This window comes from Lynx rufus, unplaced genomic scaffold, assembly GCF_022079265.1.
Source record: "Lynx rufus isolate CCGP_SWC_20201006 ecotype Redwood Valley unplaced genomic scaffold, mLynRuf1.p SCAF_16, whole genome shotgun sequence".
Lineage (NCBI taxonomy): Eukaryota > Metazoa > Chordata > Mammalia > Carnivora > Felidae > Lynx > Lynx rufus.
This window is the reverse complement of record NW_025814830.1, coordinates 53,704,279-53,723,801: the sequence shown is the minus strand read 5'-3', so window position 1 is coordinate 53,723,801 and position 19,523 is coordinate 53,704,279. Positions and strand designations below refer to the sequence as shown.

General features: G+C 57.3%; 1 protein-coding gene across 2 annotated transcripts; it reads right to left on the bottom strand.

The window, feature by feature from the left end:
• Positions 1 to 4,976: 4,976 nt before the first annotated feature.
• Positions 4,977 to 17,154, bottom strand: KLHL36 (kelch like family member 36). Of its 2 annotated transcripts, none has more exons than XM_047078848.1 (5): positions 17,089 to 17,154; positions 14,725 to 14,803; positions 9,277 to 10,350; positions 7,568 to 7,725; positions 4,977 to 5,728 (listed from the first exon to the last, which is right to left on the bottom strand). In XM_047078848.1, exons 2-5 carry the CDS (start codon positions 14,785 to 14,787, stop codon positions 5,080 to 5,082), a joined length of 1,944 nt encoding a protein of 647 aa, XP_046934804.1. In that variant the 5' UTR covers positions 14,788 to 14,803; positions 17,089 to 17,154; the 3' UTR covers positions 4,977 to 5,079. The 2 variants fall into 2 exon arrangements, with proteins under 2 accessions (XP_046934804.1, XP_046934805.1); XM_047078849.1 differs by lacking the exon at positions 17,089 to 17,154 and adding an exon at positions 16,891 to 16,967.
• Positions 17,155 to 19,523: the final 2,369 nt, after the last annotated feature.

Below are 19,523 nucleotides of genomic sequence, written 5' to 3'. Positions count from 1 at the left end.
AAGGGCAGTCTGGTTAATTTCCAAATTATATTTGGGCTCAACGTGCAAGGGGTTCTTTTTCACCCGGGCAGAGAAAACAGGCCTGAAGATCATTACAATAACCACACAAGACTGGGACTATAATTATAAAATAAACCATACCCTAGCAGGCAAACCATTTTAATGCGTTTTGGGACGTGAATATTCTGGACGGAATCAGAAACAGAGGGGGGAAGAAAATCAACGCGCAGGAAATGAGTTAAAAAGAGGTAAGACACAGAAAACCTCCGAGTGTCATAAAATCACGAATACAAAAGCAACGAATCAAAACACACACTCACACACACACATACAGTTACAGATTTTGATAACATCAGTAGCCAGAATATACCAGGGAATTACTTAACGGTCAAATATCCTCCTGCTTTTCCAAGGGGGGGCTGGTGGCGATGGCACACTTCAGTCGACCCCAAAGGATTTGGGTCTCCCTTCCAATCAATGCCAAGCGAACCTGTGACGATGACGTCGGGTCACTGGGTTCCTTTTCTCCAAGAAAATGGACACGGGAGGTTTATCCCCTCGGCCCCACTCTACCGCCGGACCTGTACATTCATTCACCTCTTTTAACCAAGGCAACCAAGACTTCTTGAGACCTCGACGCACCCTCAGAAGCCACGGGTTCTATTCGTGTTAAAAAAGAGAGGAACGGACCTCCGAGCTGAGGGCAGTAATTCTGTCAAGTGCAGGACAGTTCACTGTTACAGACTTCGCGTTGAAGTGTCTTTAAAAGAAGGGATGGACGGGAGTGGATGAGGGCCCCGGCAAGCAGTGACCCGTGTGAGACAGGTGACAGACGGACTGCACCGGTCCTCGGGGATGGTTTCACCTCTGTGCATGCTGCTGAGGTAGGAGCAGCTTCGGAAGAAATACAACGGTATCTTAAGGGAGTGAGGACGTCTTCTTGGCCCATCAGTGCCCTCTAGCTCAGCGGGGGGGGGGGGGGGGGGGGGAGGGGGAGCTAAGGTAGTCACAGCCATAGGTATCAAAAAGTATCAAAACAGGGGCGCCTGGGTGGCTCAGTCGGTTGAGCGTCCGACTTCGGCTCAGGTCACGCGGTCCGTGAGTTCGAGCCCCGCGTCGGGCTCTGGGCTGATGGCTCAGAGCCTGGAGCCTGCTTCCGATTCTGTGTCTCCCTCTCTCTCTGCCCCTCCCCCGTTCATGCTCTGTCTCTCTCTGTCTCAAAAAATAAATAAAAACGTTAAAAAAAAATTAAAAAAAAAAAAGTATCAAAACGTTTCAAACAACTTGAAAAGCTGCCAGGCTGGGCGGCGGTGCAGGGCCGGACCTCCCAGTACCCTTGGAGCTGCCCTGCGCTCCAGGGGTTTATGCTGGAGGCAAGACACCGCCCCCTCCCCTCCCCTCCCCTCCCCTCCGGAGACACTCAGAATCCGTGGAGAGGCCAAGGATGAAGGGGCCCCTCGGTGGGGGGGGGGGGGGGGCGGGCATCGGTCTGAGATTCTAGCCGAAAGCTCAGAGACACAGAAGGCCCGTGAGTTGCTCCTCAGGCAGGTGGTGGCCAAGCCACGCGCCACGAGGACCAGGGTAATGGTGGAAGGTTGACAACTCTACAAGGGGGGTGGGGGCGGGCGTCCCTCACTTCCCACGGTGCTGCAAGCCCCTGAAAGGTCGCCCTGGCTCAGGGGCCAGGGACTTTGGACCGCAGGTTAACTCGCTCGAGCAGAGTGGGGACCCCGGACCTCAGAGGACAGACTCCACTCCCTTTGGCATTTGGGTTTGCACCCCGAACTGAAGACCCCTTAGGGCTGGCTTCTGGGGTTTCTACTAAGTCGCCAACAGGTCACCTTATCAGTAAGCAGCAAGGGGAGGGGCATTCACGATACAGATACACACGCACCGAGGTTTTCTGCCCAGATGGAGACCTACAAAGCCCCACCCGGGCGCCTTTCTAAAATGGGAAAACGTGGGGCGCCTGGGTGGCGCAGCCGGTTAAGCGTCCGACTTCAGCCAGGTCACGATCTCGCGGTCCGTGAGTTCGAGCCCCGCGTCAGGCTCTGGGCTGATGGCTCGGAGCCTGGAGCCTGTTTCCGATTCTGTGTCTCCCTCTCTCTCTGCCCCTCCCCCGTTCATGCTCTGTCTCTCTCTGTCCCAAAAATAAATAAACGTTGAAAAAAAAAAAAATTTAAAATGGGAAAACGTTAACGCTTCACATCTAACGTGAGAAACACTGAGAGCCGCACGCACAAAACAAGTTGCTGAGACGACCTCCGTATGTTCCGACGGCAGGAAGAACACGGTAAGTCGCAGCGCTTTCCACGTTCCTTCCAATTCTGGTGTTACATTGAGGTCTTCGGCAAACAGGGTTCTGACGCCGGGGAAGAGGCAAACTCAAGACGTACGACTGTGAACCTAAAACTCTAGTTCTTTCAAAGTGAGAAAAAAAACCCAAAAAGCCAAAAAAATACCAACCCCAAACCTGCACGGAAGCCCACCACGCTCATTTCGAACCGTCGCCAGAAATGACCCAGGTGCCCTCCGAGACCGAAAGCGGTGCCGCTGTGTCTCAGGGGGCCGCCCGCCGGAACCCAGTCTCTGTCGCTGCGGTGGGAAACCACACTCCCATGATTCTGCAGTTCTACCGGCCACCCGCAGGAGTACCTCCCCAAGCTCTGCCCATGGGGGGGGGGGCGGGGAAGCGTTTCCTCCCGCGACTTCTGTCTAACACCTCGGACAGCTGCCATGGGTCCCATCGCTGCGCGGGCTGGTGCCCAGACGCCGCTCCTCGGTCCCGAGACTCTTTTCCACTGACCCCTAAGAAAGGCTCCAAAACCTTTCGTGGCACAGGGAGACCACCCCCAATTAGGTGACGTTAGTTTACGAGAAGGAACTTCTCAACCTCACCTTTAAGAGAACCCTCCCAACGCTAGTGATGTTAGATTCTAAGCCGTGTAAATAACAAAGTGCCTTCAGAGCGGCAAGAGGGACGTCACGAAGCGTGAGGTGTGGGACACTGGACGTAATCCACAAGGCGCAAGAAAATCAGAAGAGTGACCAGCGCTGCGCCCTTATCCGGGGACATGACCTGGTGGTCAAAAATAAGAGAGCTGGCTTAAGCTAAAAACTGACGGTTCGCCTCTTCCCAAGGTCAAAGCCATCCTGCTGCCCAAAGCACACGTGGAATCTATGTTAATTCCCCTGGAGTCTGGTTGAACCACCAACCACCTCTCTGTTCACGAGTTAGGCTGAGCTGGGTAGAAAAGACCATGGGTTCCATGCCTTCTAAAGGGTCTCTTCACGTAATGAAATCTTTCCTGGAATAGGAAGGGGGTAGGCTATCCCAAAGTTGGGCAGAAGTTCTGCAAAACAAATGTTGTGGAGGGCTGTACGAGATAGAAGACGAAGACACACACACACAGACACACACAAAAAGGGTTTCAGGCTCAGTGAAGTTCGGAAATGTGGGGTTGATGGAATGCTAAGTTAATGCAGGACTTCTCAGAGCCTTTAACACAGCAAAGTATTGTGGAGCTCCAAGAAGAGTATAGAGTTTTTGGTTTGATTGTTTGCATGCCTTGCAGAACCTCTCAACAAGCCTCTAGGGACTTCCACGTGCACAGAACTAGCTAAGTCAGCAGACCCCTCACCCCACTAACAACAGAGGGCCACGATTCGGGTACTGAAGCTTTCAATGCCCAAGCTGCTCAAAATCACAGTAATCCTTTCTGGGAAAGGAAAAGAAGTACAAAGGAGATAATTTTTCGTTTTAAAGGAAGTTAACTGAGAGTCATATTCTAATGTCAAGGTTAACAATAAATCTTGAGGTGTTCTCGTCTCTGCAATCTGATCTTTGTCAAGGCATAGATCACGAACGCTTCCCTTGGCTCTTGGCACGCTCTTATCTTCCCAACGTCCTTGTGTCCACAGCAGCTTGGGCAAGAGTCCCCAGCTCGCCTTCGAGGGCACAAACCGTTGGTGACACCTGCAGGAAATCTGCACAGGACGGTCACACATCTCAAGAGGGGGGGTTGAACACGCATTGCTAGCTTATGCAGACCGAAGCAGCCGGGCCCTGGGATTCTGACCTGCCGCTTGCATGAGGGATCACCCAGGGCCTGTTAAAACTTGCCCAGCAGCACAAAACGGCTGAGCAGCGGACTGCTAAGCTGGGGGGGTGGGGGGGGGAGAGGGGGGTACCTGACAGCCTCCTTTGGGAGCAACGTGTACTCGGCCGGCTCCCGGAGGGGCTCCCGAGGGCTTCTTGGTGCCGAGCCACAGAAAACAATGGCAAGTTCTAGGATGCCCACTCTTTCTTTCCTGAGAAAGGAACACAGATTTTGGGGGCTCAGCACATCAGTAATGTAAGTTAACAGTGGGTTCAGGAAAAATAAAGCAAAAAGCACAAATTACAGAAAAACGTTTATAAAAGAGCTTCATGCCTTTTTTTTTTTTTTTTTTTTTTTTTTTTTAGTTTTTGGATTACCTAGACCCTTTCAGAATTCGGGAAGAGCTACCCGTCAGGAAAATGGGATTACTCAGAAACAAGAGTCACCTGATCAGGAAATCCCGGTGGGAACACCTCCCTGGTGAGAAGTCCCAGGTCCTGCCTGTCTACTGAGCGTCACTCAGTCACCCACTCACCCTGTCGGGGTCTCTGTGTCCCCACTCACGACACGAATGCACTTGGCCTTGCCTGCGATTTGCCAGACGTGGCCAGTGCTCAGTCACTCCGGGAACCGGTTGAAACACACCGCCTCCAGGCACCCCCTCCGCCCTCACTTCTGGTACTTTTACAACGGATACTTCTCAAGTGGGGCCCCGGAACCTGAATTTTGCACAAGCTCAGCCAAGTGGAGGGAGGTGCGGACTGGGGGGGGGGCACCCTCAGGGATTCGTCGCGAGGGAGGAAGGGGCCCTGCACAGAGAGGAGGGTTGTGTCTCCTGCCTGGGCCCAGGTTCAATGACTCGAGCCAGAGCATACGTAAAATGATATAGAATATTTAATCGGTTACTGTGATATCATAGAAACACCAAGCATCATCAAAGTAAAAAAGGCTGCTAGGAGGTACGTGATGGGTCCGGACGCTACGGGGTCGTGGCTGGTCTACGGCCTCCAGCGGGGGGCGGCGGGGCCCGGGGCCCCTCGAGGCCCAGCGGGGGGGGCGGGGGGCGGGGTCGCTGGCCCCGGTCCTGGTGCCTCTTGCCCTTGCCCTTGCCCTTCTTCTTGTCCTCCAGCCGCGGCTTCAGGGCGCACACGCAGGCGGACACGCCGGCGATGGCCTTGGGCAGGTCGGTGCCCCTGCTCCACGCGTCCTTGTCACGGTCGTAGACCTGCACGGTCTTGGAGAAGGCCGTGCTCTCCCAGCTGTAGCCGCCCAGGACGTAGATGCGGCCCTGCCACACGGCCACGCCCGACTCGCTGTTGGCATGCAGCAGGGGCGCCACGCGGGTCCACTGGTTGCACTGCGGGCTGTAGGCCTCCACGCCCAGCACGTCGAAGCGCTCCATGGACTCGATGCTGTCGTCGCTGCCGCCGATGGAGTAGATGCTGTCGCCCAGGCTGCACATGCTATGCCAGCCGCGGGCCGTGGTCATGGGCCGCCGCTCCTCCCACACGTCCGTCCGGTGGTCGTAGCACAGCAGGTTCTTGCGGTAGGGGCCGATCTGGTAGTCGTGCCCCCCCGAGATGTACACGAAGTCCTTGTAGATGGCGCCCGCGTGGCCGTAGGTGAACCTGCGGAGACGGACGGACGGACGGAGACACAGAGGGGGCTCAGGGCCGCGCCGGGGCCCCGCGCTTTCCCTCTTCGCCAGGGGGGGAGGGAGGGGGCCGCGGGGCCCCGAGGGGACCACGGAGGGAGCGGGCGGCCCCCGCACGCTTTGCAGATGGCAGCTGTCACCGGACAGAAAGCGGCGGAGCCGGGCGGGCAAGTGCGCACGTGGCTCGGCAGCCGGACCGCCCGGCCTGTGCCCGCAGCCCATTTCCCAGTGTCAGGACGGGGATAATGACACGGCAGATCCCTCGCGTAAAAGCTAAAAACAATGGGACCGTGTGACTGAGGCACTCGTGGGTTCCCTTCAAATTATACAGCAAACGGGAACAAAACAAAGCACAGCCTCAACTCTGCGACATTCCAGAAAACACTACAGGGGCAGTGGAAAAAAACCCTTGGGCCGTCGGGGCCCGGAGCTCGGGTGGGATGAATGTGTGGAGCACAGGAGGCTCATAGGACAGTGAAAACACTGCGTGACACGCGTGGCTGGAGGCGCGCCCCTGACATTTGTCCAAACCTATACAGCACAGGCGACACAGAGAGCCTTTGCTTAGCGCGGACCTCGGTGAGAGCGTCTTGTAGCCACTTGGGTGCGTCAGTTGTGACAAATGTAGCGCAGAGGGAATGAGCTCAGGGGAGAGAGTCTATGGGAACGATCTGTACCTTCTGCTCGATTTTCCGTACACCTAAAACTGCTCTAAAAAGTGCCGTGTGGGGGCGCCTTGGTGGACCCGTCGGTTAAGCGTCCAACCTTGGCTCGGAATGTGATCTCAGTTGGTGGGTTCGAGCCCCGCGTCGGGCTCTGTGCTGACAGCTCAGCACACGCACTAACGATTACGGCATCACGGACTATGTTTACTCCAACCTCGGACCCCTAAGGCCCATTTAGAAAGAAAAAAATCAGGTTCGTTTTAGCGTTTAGGTACGTGAATCACTCCAGCTGGCCCACAGCGATGGCCGCAGAGGCTCTTATCACTATCGTTGAGCCTCACTCCTCCATCTGTACAATGGGATGATTAAAAAGAAAAAAAAAAAGTGCCTAAACCTAAGGAGATCACAGGTCTCGGTCTGCCTGTGACGGGGTCGGTATTTACAGTTAACGTTCACTGCCATCCTGGTTTGGATGACAGATTATATGGGCGCCTACCCCCACCCCACCAGGTCCCTGGGTGTCAAGGGACTCGTCATATCAAGCACTTGGCCCAGAGGTGACACACGGTCCTCCCAAGTGCCAAAGGCACTGCTCCACCGGCTTCTTAGAACCTCCACACGAAGGTGGTAGTAACTGGGGACTGGAGGACGATGGGATTCACCACCAAATGCTCACACCGCTCACCTGTCTAGCTCCTGGGGACGCACCCAAGACCGCCGGACGCGTTCCACAGCAAGACTGGTTCGGAACGCGTGCCTGCACACTCAGCCACGGGGAACTGCTAACGTTAAGTGGCAGGCACCTTCTGCTAAACCCGTCAGGGTGACAGGGGCTCCCTGAGTGCACACCGGCACGCGGGGCAACCGAGGAGGAGGAGCTCCGAGCCCTGGGACACCCCGGGGAGCCCCTGGGCGCTGGATGCCATGGAGCGGGGGGGGGGGGAGGCTCCTTGGGAACATCTCGCTCCCAACAGCCCTATTCTGTCACCTCGAGGACCAACCCAGGTCCACGCTCAGGGACAGGAGATTTTTCCTGAAATTAGAGGCCAAGACATCTAGAAGACGAGGTGGACAACCGGAGCCCCAGAGTAGAGCCCGCCTGAGGACTCTGCGCCTGCCCCCCCCCCCCGCCACCGGCCCCCAGTCACCTCGGCAAGCCGGCCACGTAGGACCAGGAGTCGGTCTTGGGGCTGTAAGTCTCCACTGAAGAAAGAGCTCCGTTCTCGTTCCGGCCACCGACGGCCACCAGCATGTCTTCGATGGAGGCCAGGTAGAAGTCCACACGACGCTGGTTCATGGAGGCCACCTGCGGAGGCGGGACACCTGTACCTTCCCTTCCCCACGCTCGGGACAACGTCAGCATCGAGCACTCGGCTCCCAAATGCGTGCTGTGGGACGCACAGCCCAGGAAGGTCAGGCAGTGGCCAAGCGCGTCTGGGGAAGGGAGTCACCCTTGACGAAAGAGGGGCTCTTCGGACAGGACTTCTCAAGAGCTCCCAGAACCCTTGAGACCTTGTCCCCCGGGAAGGGGACAGAGAACACAGTCCCCCAACCGGCCTGGGCAGTGGCTGACCTTGTGGACTCGGATTCCGCAGAACATACGGTTCAGAATGACCGGTTTAGTGGTTTCCTGGAACAAAAACTCATCTCTCCTCTTGCTCCTCCCACACCAGACACTTTTAGAATTAATGCTGATTGCTACCGTGTTGACAGACAGAAAGAGGCAATCAGCGGGAAATTAAAACGCAGAAGACTCAACTTTTTTTTTCTTTTTTTTAAATAATCCAAGCAGAACGCAGAAACGAACACAGTCCCAAAGGAGACCGCGCCTGCAGGCCGCCCCTGCTACGGAGCTCTCGGGGACGGGCTCCAAACAGGGGGCCTCTTTCGAGGGGCAGGACCTACACGCTGGAGGGTGGTTTGCAGACTTTCGAGAATAAAACAGAAAGGTCACCGGAGCCCATTCCGAGTTTCGCGCTCAGATAAAATCACCAAGTAAAAGCGCAGAGGCACGGGCAGAAAGGCAGACCGGTTTCTGAGGGTCGTGGTCTGGGGAGGGGTTTGTGGGAGGAGAGGACTGCCTTCTCTGTGCCGGGGGCTTGCCAACCCCCACCGGCCCCAGCCCCTGACCTCGCAATGTCCGCGCCCCCCTACCGACCCCGTTTCCGGAGGCGGAAGCTGGAAATCTGGAGGGCGAGGAAGCAGTCTGAAATCCCCAGCAGCGACTTGGGGTGTGAACTCGGGCCTGACACCGAGACCCAGCCTTGGCCACAATTCGCCACCCCTGCTGGGCCACGGCTGCCACCAGGCGGGAGCCTCCGTGGCCTCCTTAAACGAGCTCCAAACCCTTCCCGAAGGGGACTCCGGGGCGACTCTGGGGGAACACCGTCCGAACCCTGGGTCCAACCTGTAGGCCGGCACCATCCAGCATGGCAGCCACCAGCCTCGTGCGGCCATTTACGCTCGGACAGACGTCAGTTACTTCAAGTGAAATACAACCCCAAATTCAGTCCTTGGGTCCCACTGGCCGCATTCTGAGCGTTCAGTCACCACACGTGGCTGGTGGCCGGGGTATCTGACAGCACAGGCGCAGAACGTCTGTGTCGCCCGCAGACCACGCCGCGGGACTGCGCCTGCGCCTGCGCCTGCGTGGCGGCAGCTCGGCCCTCCCTCGCCCCTCCCCCGCCCCGGGCAGGGCGCGGGCTCGCGGCCGGGCGCGCCCCTGTGTCCTCACGCCCGCCTCGGTCAGAACAGAGGCGGGACGGGGGCCGAGGCCCGAGAGCAAGGGGGCAGCCAAGGCTAGGTTAAGAGAGCAAAAGTCCTCAAGAGTAAAGAAATAATCTGGCTTTAATCTCACCTTGATCCACTGTTTACAGCGGGGGTCATACCTATAAAGAAGATTGGACGCCGCATCCCCTCCGTTGTCCCGGGAGAAGCTGCCGCCGGCAATGAAGATGAACCCCCCCAGCACGGCGACGCAGTGGTGGCTCCGCCGGGCCGGCAGGGGCGTCTCCTTGACCCACTGCTCGCTCTTGGCGTCCAGGTAGCAGGTGTCATCGCTGAGCTCCAGACACCGCTCGGAGACCTCGCCGCCCACGAACAGGAGGCGCTCCTCGTTGGTGCGGAGCGCCGTGCGCTTGGTCTGCACGACCGGCTGGGCCGCCAGGCTGTTGTGGTAGCGCACCGCCTCCTCGATGAAGCCCTCGCAGTTGGCCTCGCGGGGCAGCAGCGAGCACACGGCCGGCTTGACGCGGTGCAGCAGGTCGTTCTTGGGGATGAGCGGGAAGTGGATGTTCTCCAGCACCTGGTAGGCGTGGGCCTCGCGCTCCGGCTGCTGCGTCAGCCACTGCAGGGCGGCCTGCAGCAGGTCGTGCTCGCACTCCCGCTGCACCTGGCTGCTGCTCAGGTAGACGCACAGCTTCTGCATGGAGACGTTCTGCAGGAAGTCGGGCGTGAAGGACAGCGTGCCGAAGTGGCTCAGGATGAAGCCGTCGATGAAGGCGTCGAGCCGCTTGAGGCTGTAGATGGAGGCCAGCTCCTGCAGGTACAGGTAGTTGTCCTCGCTCACCTCCTGCTCCAGGTACTCGCAGCAGAAGTCCACCACCGTCCAGATCTGCAGCAGGTGCGCCGTCTCCAGGATGTAGTCGATGTTGCCGCCGTCCAGCGCCAGCTCCCCGCCGTACAGGAAGTCCACCACGGCCTTGAGCCCGATGTAGGAGGCGCCCACGAGCTCCACCTCCTTCTGGAAGGCCTCGCGCATGCCGATGGTGAACATGGAGTTGAAGTAGTCGCTGCACACGGCCAGCAGGTTGCGGTGGGCCGGCACGCGCTGCTCGTCCGCCACCAGGACGATGTCGCAGAAGAGGCCGCGGAGGCGCTGCTCGTTCAGCCGCTGCAGCACCGTGGTCGAGTGGTCGGCCCAGTGGTACACCTGCGGCCGAGAGCGCGCGCGCGTCAGGGCTCGGGCTCGGCCGGCAGCCCCGCCCCCCGGCCCCGCCCACCCCCTGCAGCAGGGTCCGGCCTCAGCACCGGCCTCAGCACCGACCGGCACTTAACAAAACGAGAGCGGGCAGAGCCCGCGGGAAACGAGGGCGATTCGGTGCACACCCTGTAGCGGTCCTTCTTTCTTTTCAAATGCCAGCTCCTAAAGGGGCGCCCGGCTGGCTCAGTCGCCGGAGCAGGACACTCTTGACCTCGGGGTGTGGCTTTGAGCCCTACAGTGGGGCAGAGATCACTTACCAAACAATGTGGCCTAGCAAAGGCAATTTCTAAAAACTTACCGTTCTCCTTTCCTTCCTACCTACCGTCTTTCTTTATAAATACAATCCCTAAAAACGTAATCTCTCTTCCTCGTTCGTCTTTCCTGCTTTTTTTCTTTCTAAATACAGTTCCTCAAAGTTTTATTTTTTCTCTCCCTGCCCCCTTTCTTTCTTACTGTGGGTCCGGAGCAGATAGGTTTAAAAATGGCCGTCCCGTAGGGGCAGCCCAGTTGCTCAGGTATGGCCTGTAAACGCGGACAGAAGCTGGGTTTGAATCCCAGGTCTGCTACTTACTAGCTGAGTGATCTTGAGAAAGCCCTGAGAAGCCTCTGAGCCCCCTTTTCCTGGTCTCACAAGTGCGGACGAGGGCGTTTACCACTCGGGATGGGACGTTAAGAGGACGGGGCCCCGTTCCGGGAGACCCAGAGTTCCCACCGAGGCCTCCCACCAAGGAAGACTGCTCGCTCCGTGTTTTAGAAAATGCTTAGCGCCCAGCCATGCGAGGGGCTCCCACTTCTACTGATGGGTCCAGGGATGGGGCGGGTCCCAGAGACTCCGCGATGCATCCCGACTAAAGTGCTCTGGGGGTCCTACTTTCAGAAAAGCGAGAAATCAGGAAAAGTGCAGGAGCGTGGCCTCTTCCCCAGGGCAGGGCTTATACGAATCTCGCACTGTGCGCTGGGTATGTGCTCTCTCATTCGCGGGTCACAATGACCCTCCTCCAAGGGAAGGTCTGTAATCATGCCCATTTCCCAGATGAGGAGAAACTGAGGTTCAGAGACTAGGAAACTTGCCCAAAGTCCCACAGTGGCTGAGAGGCAGGGCTGGGATTTGCGGCTAGGTCTGATTCCGGAGCCCGAACTTTTAATCACCACACGGCACCGGAATCAACAAATCAGTTCACGTGAACAACGAAAATGGGTCAATTCAAGCAACCCCGGTCGGGAGACGTTTGCGGAGTGCTGTCTGCCTGCCACGGGCTTTGGAGGGCACGCGGCCACGTCAGACCCAGGCAGCAGCGTCTCCATCCTTGGAAGACCAATCAGGCTCCGGGGGGTTCGGGATCCACACACCGCTCGGTTTGTTTACGTCAGCAACACCACGAAATTCAGTACAGGGAGGCACAGGCCGTCCAGGCACATCGGTGACGTAGCTGGTCTATTTGAAGGTGTCGGCAGACAGGGCTGGCCGGGCACCGAGCCTCAAAGGGGAAGTGGTGCGGGTGAGGGGAGGTGGGCTGAGGGCTCAGCAGGTGTGAGCAGCTGTGGGGGGGACTGCCAGGTCCCCGCAGGCCACTTTGCAACCTGTGTCCTGCCGTGTGTCATCGCCTTCTTCCCTTCCTCCCAACACACCCGTGACGGGGGTAGTAACTGTTTCCCCGCGGTCCCTCCTCATCCGGCCACTCCCAACACCCACCGCTCCCTCTAGGTTACAGGAGCGGGCAACGTTCTCGGACTTGTGACGTGGACGCCTAACAGGTACTGCCCGAAGCTGCCTTCCCTTCCAAGTGCGGAGAGCCAGACTGTGTTGTTCTCACATCACAGGACGGTTTCTCGGAGGTTCCGTACGTGGATCTCTCCGCCTATTCTGGTTACCGGCAGAGAGAGCCCAGCTGGCCCGGTCTGGGCTGCAACACACCCCAGCTCAGGGCCCCTCTCGGGCGCGGACTCGAGGAAGGAAGCGTCAAAGCACCACACCGGCAGGCCCTCTCGTGACCGCGAGGGCTCAAAGCCCCCGGAAGCGAGGGGCGTCAGGTGGGCTGTGCGCCCCCGCCCCAGGCCCCCGGTTGTCTGTAAGCTGGTGGGGATGTGGGGCCAGCACACTTCAATGGGTGCACACAGGACCCCCAGCTGCGGCGTAAAAAGAAAAACCAGGCCCCTGGAGGGGGTGGGGGATGGGGACAGCCCCAGATGACAGCTGCGGAGAGGACCATCTGCTCCAGTGAGCCAGGGCGGGGAAAAGGGCAGCCACTGTTTCTAAAACTGGGTCTCCATGCTAAGTAGGCACGCTCATTCTTCACCTGGGTCTCAGTGACAACCCGTTTCTGGATATTTTAGTGCAGCGGCAGAGATGAAGACTTTCAAAAGAAAAAAAAAAACCCAAAACCAAAAAACACCAAACACGACCTCCCGGTTTCAAAGGGACCTCAGCAACAGAGTCGCAGCGTTTCCTAAAACCTAGAAGCTTCGACCCCCACACTCTTCGATGGTGCTAACTCTTACTCGTTCATTTATTCCCTATTTTAGTGCCTCCACCAGCGGCAAGGCGACGTGAGAGAAGAAACACAGGCCCTCAGCAGCCAACCCTAGCCAGAATGCAGCACGTCCGGAGTGTTTTACATGCAAACGGGATTCATCATCAGAACGGATCAACACATTTCAGAGCAGATGAACCAGCAGCGGCCGTCACACAATGGAAGACTCCATCGCGCCCGGAAGGTGAACAGCCTACCGCTTACAGGCAGCAACGAGGCCAGACCTCAGAGGCGTAGTAACCGGCGAAAGGAGCCTGACTCGCATTGAGTTCAAGGGCAGACAACACTCCAGTCGAGGAAGCTGGCGACTGGGACTGGAGGGTCCGGTAATCTCTGCTGTAATCTGGGGGCTGGCTACCTGGGTGTGTCTGACGTCTAGAAAATCCAGGCTACACTTACCCTCCGGGCCCTCTTTAAGTACAGTAAGTCAGAAACACGGATACCATGTAACCACGGGATAGATTCCGACAGAAACGAACCCGGAACGCGCCTTTCGGGGACAAAGATTTCCAGCACTATCACCACGCTCAGAAAGCCGTACTGTCTCTGCAGCCAGGCTCTGAAACAAAGCCTCTTTGAGACAGCCGCGAGACCTTTCTGGGTTTTCGCGGCAGATAAAGCCGGGCTTGGCAAGAGCCTTCTCGGTAACTCAGATGGAAATAAGAGCCCGTCTCTCCGGAGAACCCACCTCTCCTGAAAATTCTACCCCGTTTTCCTTCTATGCACATCTGCAGGACCTCTGTTTTGCCCTCAAATCTACATGCTGCTCACAGGTCCCTTTATCTAAAGTGGTTACCTCCGTCTGTTTTCAGTCTTTTTTTGACATATTTTTTCTAACGGCGCCCATGAGATTCTAACGCCACACGTATCCTGTGTATTTGTACGTGAACCGTACGTATAGCTGTGCTCTCTGATCGCAAAAAAGAGAATTCTTTTTAAACCCTCCCCTCTCCCAAGAACCAATTTTGGGGGCAATATTGGCCCCAGTGAAAATGCACGATCTGAGGTAACCAGAACATTTAAATCTGCAAAAGGGCCACTTTTAAAGAAAAGTGGTGATAAAAAAATTAAAAAAAAAAAAAAATTTTTTTTTTTAAGAAAAAAAGAGGTGTTACTGATATTTATAGAGGAACAGGTGTGAACGGAGACTGGCCTGAAAATTGGTCCCCCAATCCTTATTTACAGTAGCCTCGAGTCTGCTGAAGGTATAGATCCCCAGGTCCTGCTCTCAGATTGTAATTTTGTAGGTCTGGGGTGGGGCCCGGCATATGCAATCCAAATTGGATACGTTCCCCCCTGCCAGGGTGATCCTGATGTGGCCAGCATGACACAGGTTGGTAGGCTGACCATAGGAAACCCACCCTCACTCGCTCCTAGGGTCCCAGAAAGGCAGACTGGGGGAAACACTCCGGGCCCTTAATATCCAGGTACGCAACACGTGACCCCGACCGCTAGGTCAGGTGCTGGCTTGTCAATGGACGTGTCCTTGGAGTTTTGGGGCCCCCAAGTGGGGACACACATCCCATGGCTTTTTCCTTCTGTTCCATCCACGTCTTTGAGTTGCGGCAAAGAACAAGCGAGTCAAGGTGTATCTCTAACGACCCTCACGCTCCTGCTTTGAGTTTCGGATGTTTTCTACCCCGTGCCCGAGCTACCTGTCTACTCTTTGTTAAGGAGGCTAACACCACCACCAGGAACAGAAAATCCGTCTGGCCTTTAGGACTGATCTCATCAGAAAAATACCACACTTCGTAGGCAACTTGCACAGGGTGGCGAGCGGCCATTCACAGACCTTTGAAGATTCGCTGATCTTGTACGGCCGTGACACTCGCGTCTGCCGGCTTCCCTCCATCATAGAAGAGATCCCAGCCCTAGGACAAGAACAGGGATTTTTGAGTGTGCGGTAAAAAAAAAACCCCAGGTCACTCAGTAATCGCAGGCTGCTGGCAGATATCGAGGACGACGAGGGTGAAACCAGTCACACGGAGGAAAGACGGAGAGAAGACAGTACAGAAATGAGAACTCTTTTACGCTGAGCTGAAAAACTCAGGTGATTAGAATCCGACAGTGCACTTAACGTCGTTCCTTTATTAACTAAAATCTGACAGTATCCTGTCTTTTACAGCCCACCTCCTACAAATACCTGCCTTCTGATGCTTGATCTCAACTAGGCCTTCGGCTAGATCAAGATACAATGACGGCAGACCCCGGCTAAGGGATTTACCTGTGCTGTCTCGTGTAAGCCCCGCAACTACTCGGCCAGGCTAATGTCACATCCCATTTTACAGATGAGGACGTTGAGCTCCAGTCACCACGCTCGTAAACGGCTGGGAATCAAACCCGGGTCCGTCCGGCCCCCAAAAGTGGCCAGACGTGGGCCCTTCACCGCGAAGCTCTGCTGAACGTGGCCCAGTCTGTGAGAACAGCTTAACTTTTGAAAGATCATGACGAAGGCAGGGCTGTGACCCAGTGATGACTGCCACGTATAAAACACGTTCACGGTCTCGACACAGGTACTTTTCCTTTAAGTGCCTTCCTGTGTCTTCACGGATTTAATCCCCAGAAAAACCCCGTGAGTCCAAGGCTACTGCCCAGCATCACACAGCCAGGAAGGAGCTGCGGAGTTGGGCCTCCCACCCAGGAGGGCCTCCTTGCTCTCAACCCCAAGCTACCCTGCCTGGCCATTCAAAACAGAAAAAAAAAAAAAAAAAAAAAAAAATTGCCCACAGGCAGAAAACCTCCACTGAGGCCTAGGCCCTGCCTGGACCACCCAGTATAAAACCAAACGCTCACGTTCACCTCCAGACGTCGTAATCACGTCTCCGGGATGGGCGGGTGAATCAGACACCTTAAAGTTTCTTCCAGCCAAGTAACTCACTAACAGTAGCACGGAGGTAGGCTTTAGGGGATCTGGAGGGCATGGGGGCACCGAGAAAGGACTTAAGCAAGTCACACCCTGGGCTTCACGAGGAATTTCTTCCCCTTGCTAAGTTGCTACCTACCGAACCAACAGCCTAGGCTAATAAAGAAAAATGTCACAAAGCGTAAGCACAGTGTCAAGATAATGGGGGACATACATTCGGGCACAATCCATCCCGTCCAGCTCCCTGGGGAAGGAAAGGACAGCTAGATTTCCCCTGACAAACTAGCAACTTTGTGACAAAGGCCAGCTGTGCCCACCCCCCTGTCCCTTTTGACTGCCCCTGGGCTGCTGGGGGGGTTCGTGAGGGAAAGGAAGGAAATCAATATTCGGCCGGCCTGCTGGATGTTTTCCCTTCACCCTCTGAGACTCTGACGCTCAGGTGGTGGAGGGGGCCGTCCAAGGTCACACCCCAGAAAGCAGCAGGTCCCTCTCTCTCCACAACCCTCCCCCGCACCCCCCCCCCCCCCACGCAACCAGCCAGAGCTCAGGTTTGCTCTCAGCGCTCAAAGCGTTCTTTTCTAGGCCAAGATTTCTTAAGAGAGTTCCCCTTGGTGGAGGCTCCCTTTTGTCTCGGGGCAAGCGGTTTGGGGCCAATGTGTACAGGAGCGCTGGGTGTCAGCCGCCTCGCGTGCTTTAAGGGGTCAAGGCCATCCGCACGGGCAGCGGCGATCCCCAGTTCCGCGTTACAAGATCTCTTAGTAAACATGGGACCAGAGGCCACGTCCGGACGGAGGGTCTCCAGGGAGCCTGCTCTCCGAGCTGCCTCCGGGTTTCTACCCTGAACCTGCCGGACCTCGGCGATCGGGACATGGCCTCGGACACCCGCCGCTACTCACCAGCCCCGGGTCTCGAGGACAGGGTCTCGGGGCCGCCGCGGTCGCTGGGTCGCACCCACACCCCCCCCCCACACACACACACCCCCCGCCGGCGGAACTGGCGGCCCAACGGCCGCCGGGCCAGCTCGAGCGGGCGGCGAGCAGGCGGAGTCGGGACGCGGCCGGGCCGGCGCCCGCGGCGGGACGCGGGGACACTCACCTGGGCCGCGCAGGCCGCACCTGTCTCACCTGCGGCGGCGGCCGCTGCCCCTCCGTGTTCCCCTTCCCGCCGCGCCCCCCCCCCCGGCACCGCGGGACGCCGGGAGGGGGAGGGGGCGGCGCGGCCGGGGGTCGCCGCTCGCGGGGTGGGGTCCCTCCCCACTCCCCGGATCCCCCGACGGCGCGCGCGGAGGCCCACCTGGAGGGCGCGCTACGGCAGCGGCGCGGGGACCCCCGGCGGCGGCGGGACCGGACGGGCGCGGCGGCGGGGCCGGGTCGCCGGAGCCCCGGGACCGGCCGGCTGCGCAGCCATGGCTCCGCCAGGAAGTGCGAGGCCGAGGGCGGAGGCGGCGCGCGCGGCCAATGGCGGCGGCCACGAGGAGGTGGGCTCAGGCGGCGCCGAGGCGGGGCCTGCGCCGGGGAGGGAGGAGGGCGCGCGCGGCCGGGGGAGGGAGGGAGGCGCGCGAGGCGGGGGGGAGGCGCGCGCGGCAGGCAGGGGGCGGTGAAGGGAGGCGCGCGCGGCCGGGGAGGGAGGCGGTGGTGCGCGCGGCCGGGGGAAGAGGGGGCGGTGCGCGCGGCCGGAGGAGGGGGAGCGGTGAGCGCGGCCGCGGGAGGGGGCGGGGCCGGAGCGCCCACCCTCGGCCGCAGCCCCACCCCCCGCCACCGGACTCGCCCCCGCCAGGTTGGCCCTGCGAAGCGCCCGCTAGGGTCCGCCAGAGTCCCTGGCGCGGCCCCTAGGGACCGACCTGAGCGCTGCAAGGGGTCCTCAGCCCGCTGCGCTCACCCTGAAGTGAGGCGTCCGTTGGCCCCTCTAGGTATGGTCACCTTCCCCCTCTGTCGCCGCTTGTAGCTTTGCGCTTCACCTGGCTCTTGGCGCCGTTGAATGTGCCAAATCCCTTTCTTACTCATTGGGTTTAGGGTCTCTCTCCCCCCACTAGAAACCCTCCCGGACAGAGTTTAAGGTCGGTTTTATTCCTGGCCGGGCCTTCAGGACTGGCACGCAGTAGGCGCTCCGTAATCTGGTTAACACTGTGGGATGAGTGAATTTAACTATCCCCCACCCGTCTATCAGTTGTCCAGTTTACCTCCTGCTACAGCTTGGTTGAACCTGGACACCATTACGCTGAGTGAAGGAAGTCAGACACCAGAAGGACACATAGGGTATGATTTTAGTTACATGAAGTGTCCCGAACAGGGGAACCCATGGAGACAAAGTAGCTTGGTGGTTGCCTGGGTCTGGGGGGGCTGGGAGGAAACGGGGGCGGCCGTACAAGGGATTTCTCCTTGGGGGTGATAAAAATGTTCTGGAATTGGGTAATAGTGATGATTGCACAACTCTGAATATACCAAAAGCCACTGAATTGTACCATTTAAAAAGGCAAATTTATGGTATGCGAATTACCTCTCAGTAAAGCTGTTACAAAAAGAAAATCAAACAAAAGCCTCTCTCTCCTTGTTTTTCTACTCCCTGTCTTCTCTGGGAAGGATTCAGCGCGTCTTTCAGGGCCCCGTAAAGCAGGGGCTGGTTGCAGCCCTGAAGATGGGCCAGAAAAGAAGAGAAAATAGGGCTGGGGAGTCAGCATGGCCGGGGAAATCCTCGAGGCTGGTCTTTGCCCTTTCCGTGCTAGACACAACACTCATGGGCCTTTTTCAAAGATGACTTGGGACGATTGGGATTTGTATTAAAGATCTTTAATTGGTGGAGAAACAAAAGTATAGAAAGTATCTTTTTAATTTAAAGGGACTTAGGGTAGGGGGTGCCTGGGTGGCTCAGTCAGTTGAGCCACTGACTTCGGCTCAGGTCGTGATCTGAGGGTTTGTGAGTTCGAGCCCCGCGTCGGGCTCTGCGCTGACAGCTCGGAGCCTGGAGCCTGCTTCCGATTCTGCGTCTCCCTCTCTCTCTCTGCCCCTCCCCTGCTCTCGCACTCTCTCTCTCTCTCAAAATTAAATGAACGTTAAAAAAATTAACATAAAACAAAATAAAGGGACTTACGGTAAAACTAACGTTGGAACCACCTTCAGGCCTTCAGTCAGGCATCATTTTTACTCGGAAGCCTTCCTTGCTCATCTTTGACCCTCCCTCGATCTATGTCTAACCCCCCCAAAAAAGCTAATCCCACATCTTGTTCTACCTCTGTATCTTGCCATGTGAATGTCTGCTATTCCTTGAACTCACGCCCGCCTTCATTCATTAGTTCATTCAACAGACTTGTAGGGAGTTTCTTTTTTTTTTTTTAACGTTTATTTATTTTCGAGACAGAGACAGAGCATGAACGGGGGAGGGGCTGAGAGAGAGGGAGACACAGAATCGGAAACAGGCTCCAGGCTCTGAGCCATCAGCCCAGAGCCCGACGCGGGGCTCGAACTCACGGACCGCGAGATCGTGACCTGAGCTGAAGTCGGACACCCAACCGACTGAGCCACCCAGGCGCCCCGGGAGTTTCTACAATGCTCCAGGCACTGTGGTACGTGCCTGGGATAGAAGACATTTTCAGGAATTTTAGGCAGGGAGGCAAGCAAGTGAGTGAGCAATTACCATATCATGGTCAGTCTCCTGTTAGGGTTCTTTTTGGGCGCTGTGGGTGGGAGTATTCTTTTTTATAGTTGTAGTTGACGATTCCTTCTCTGTATATA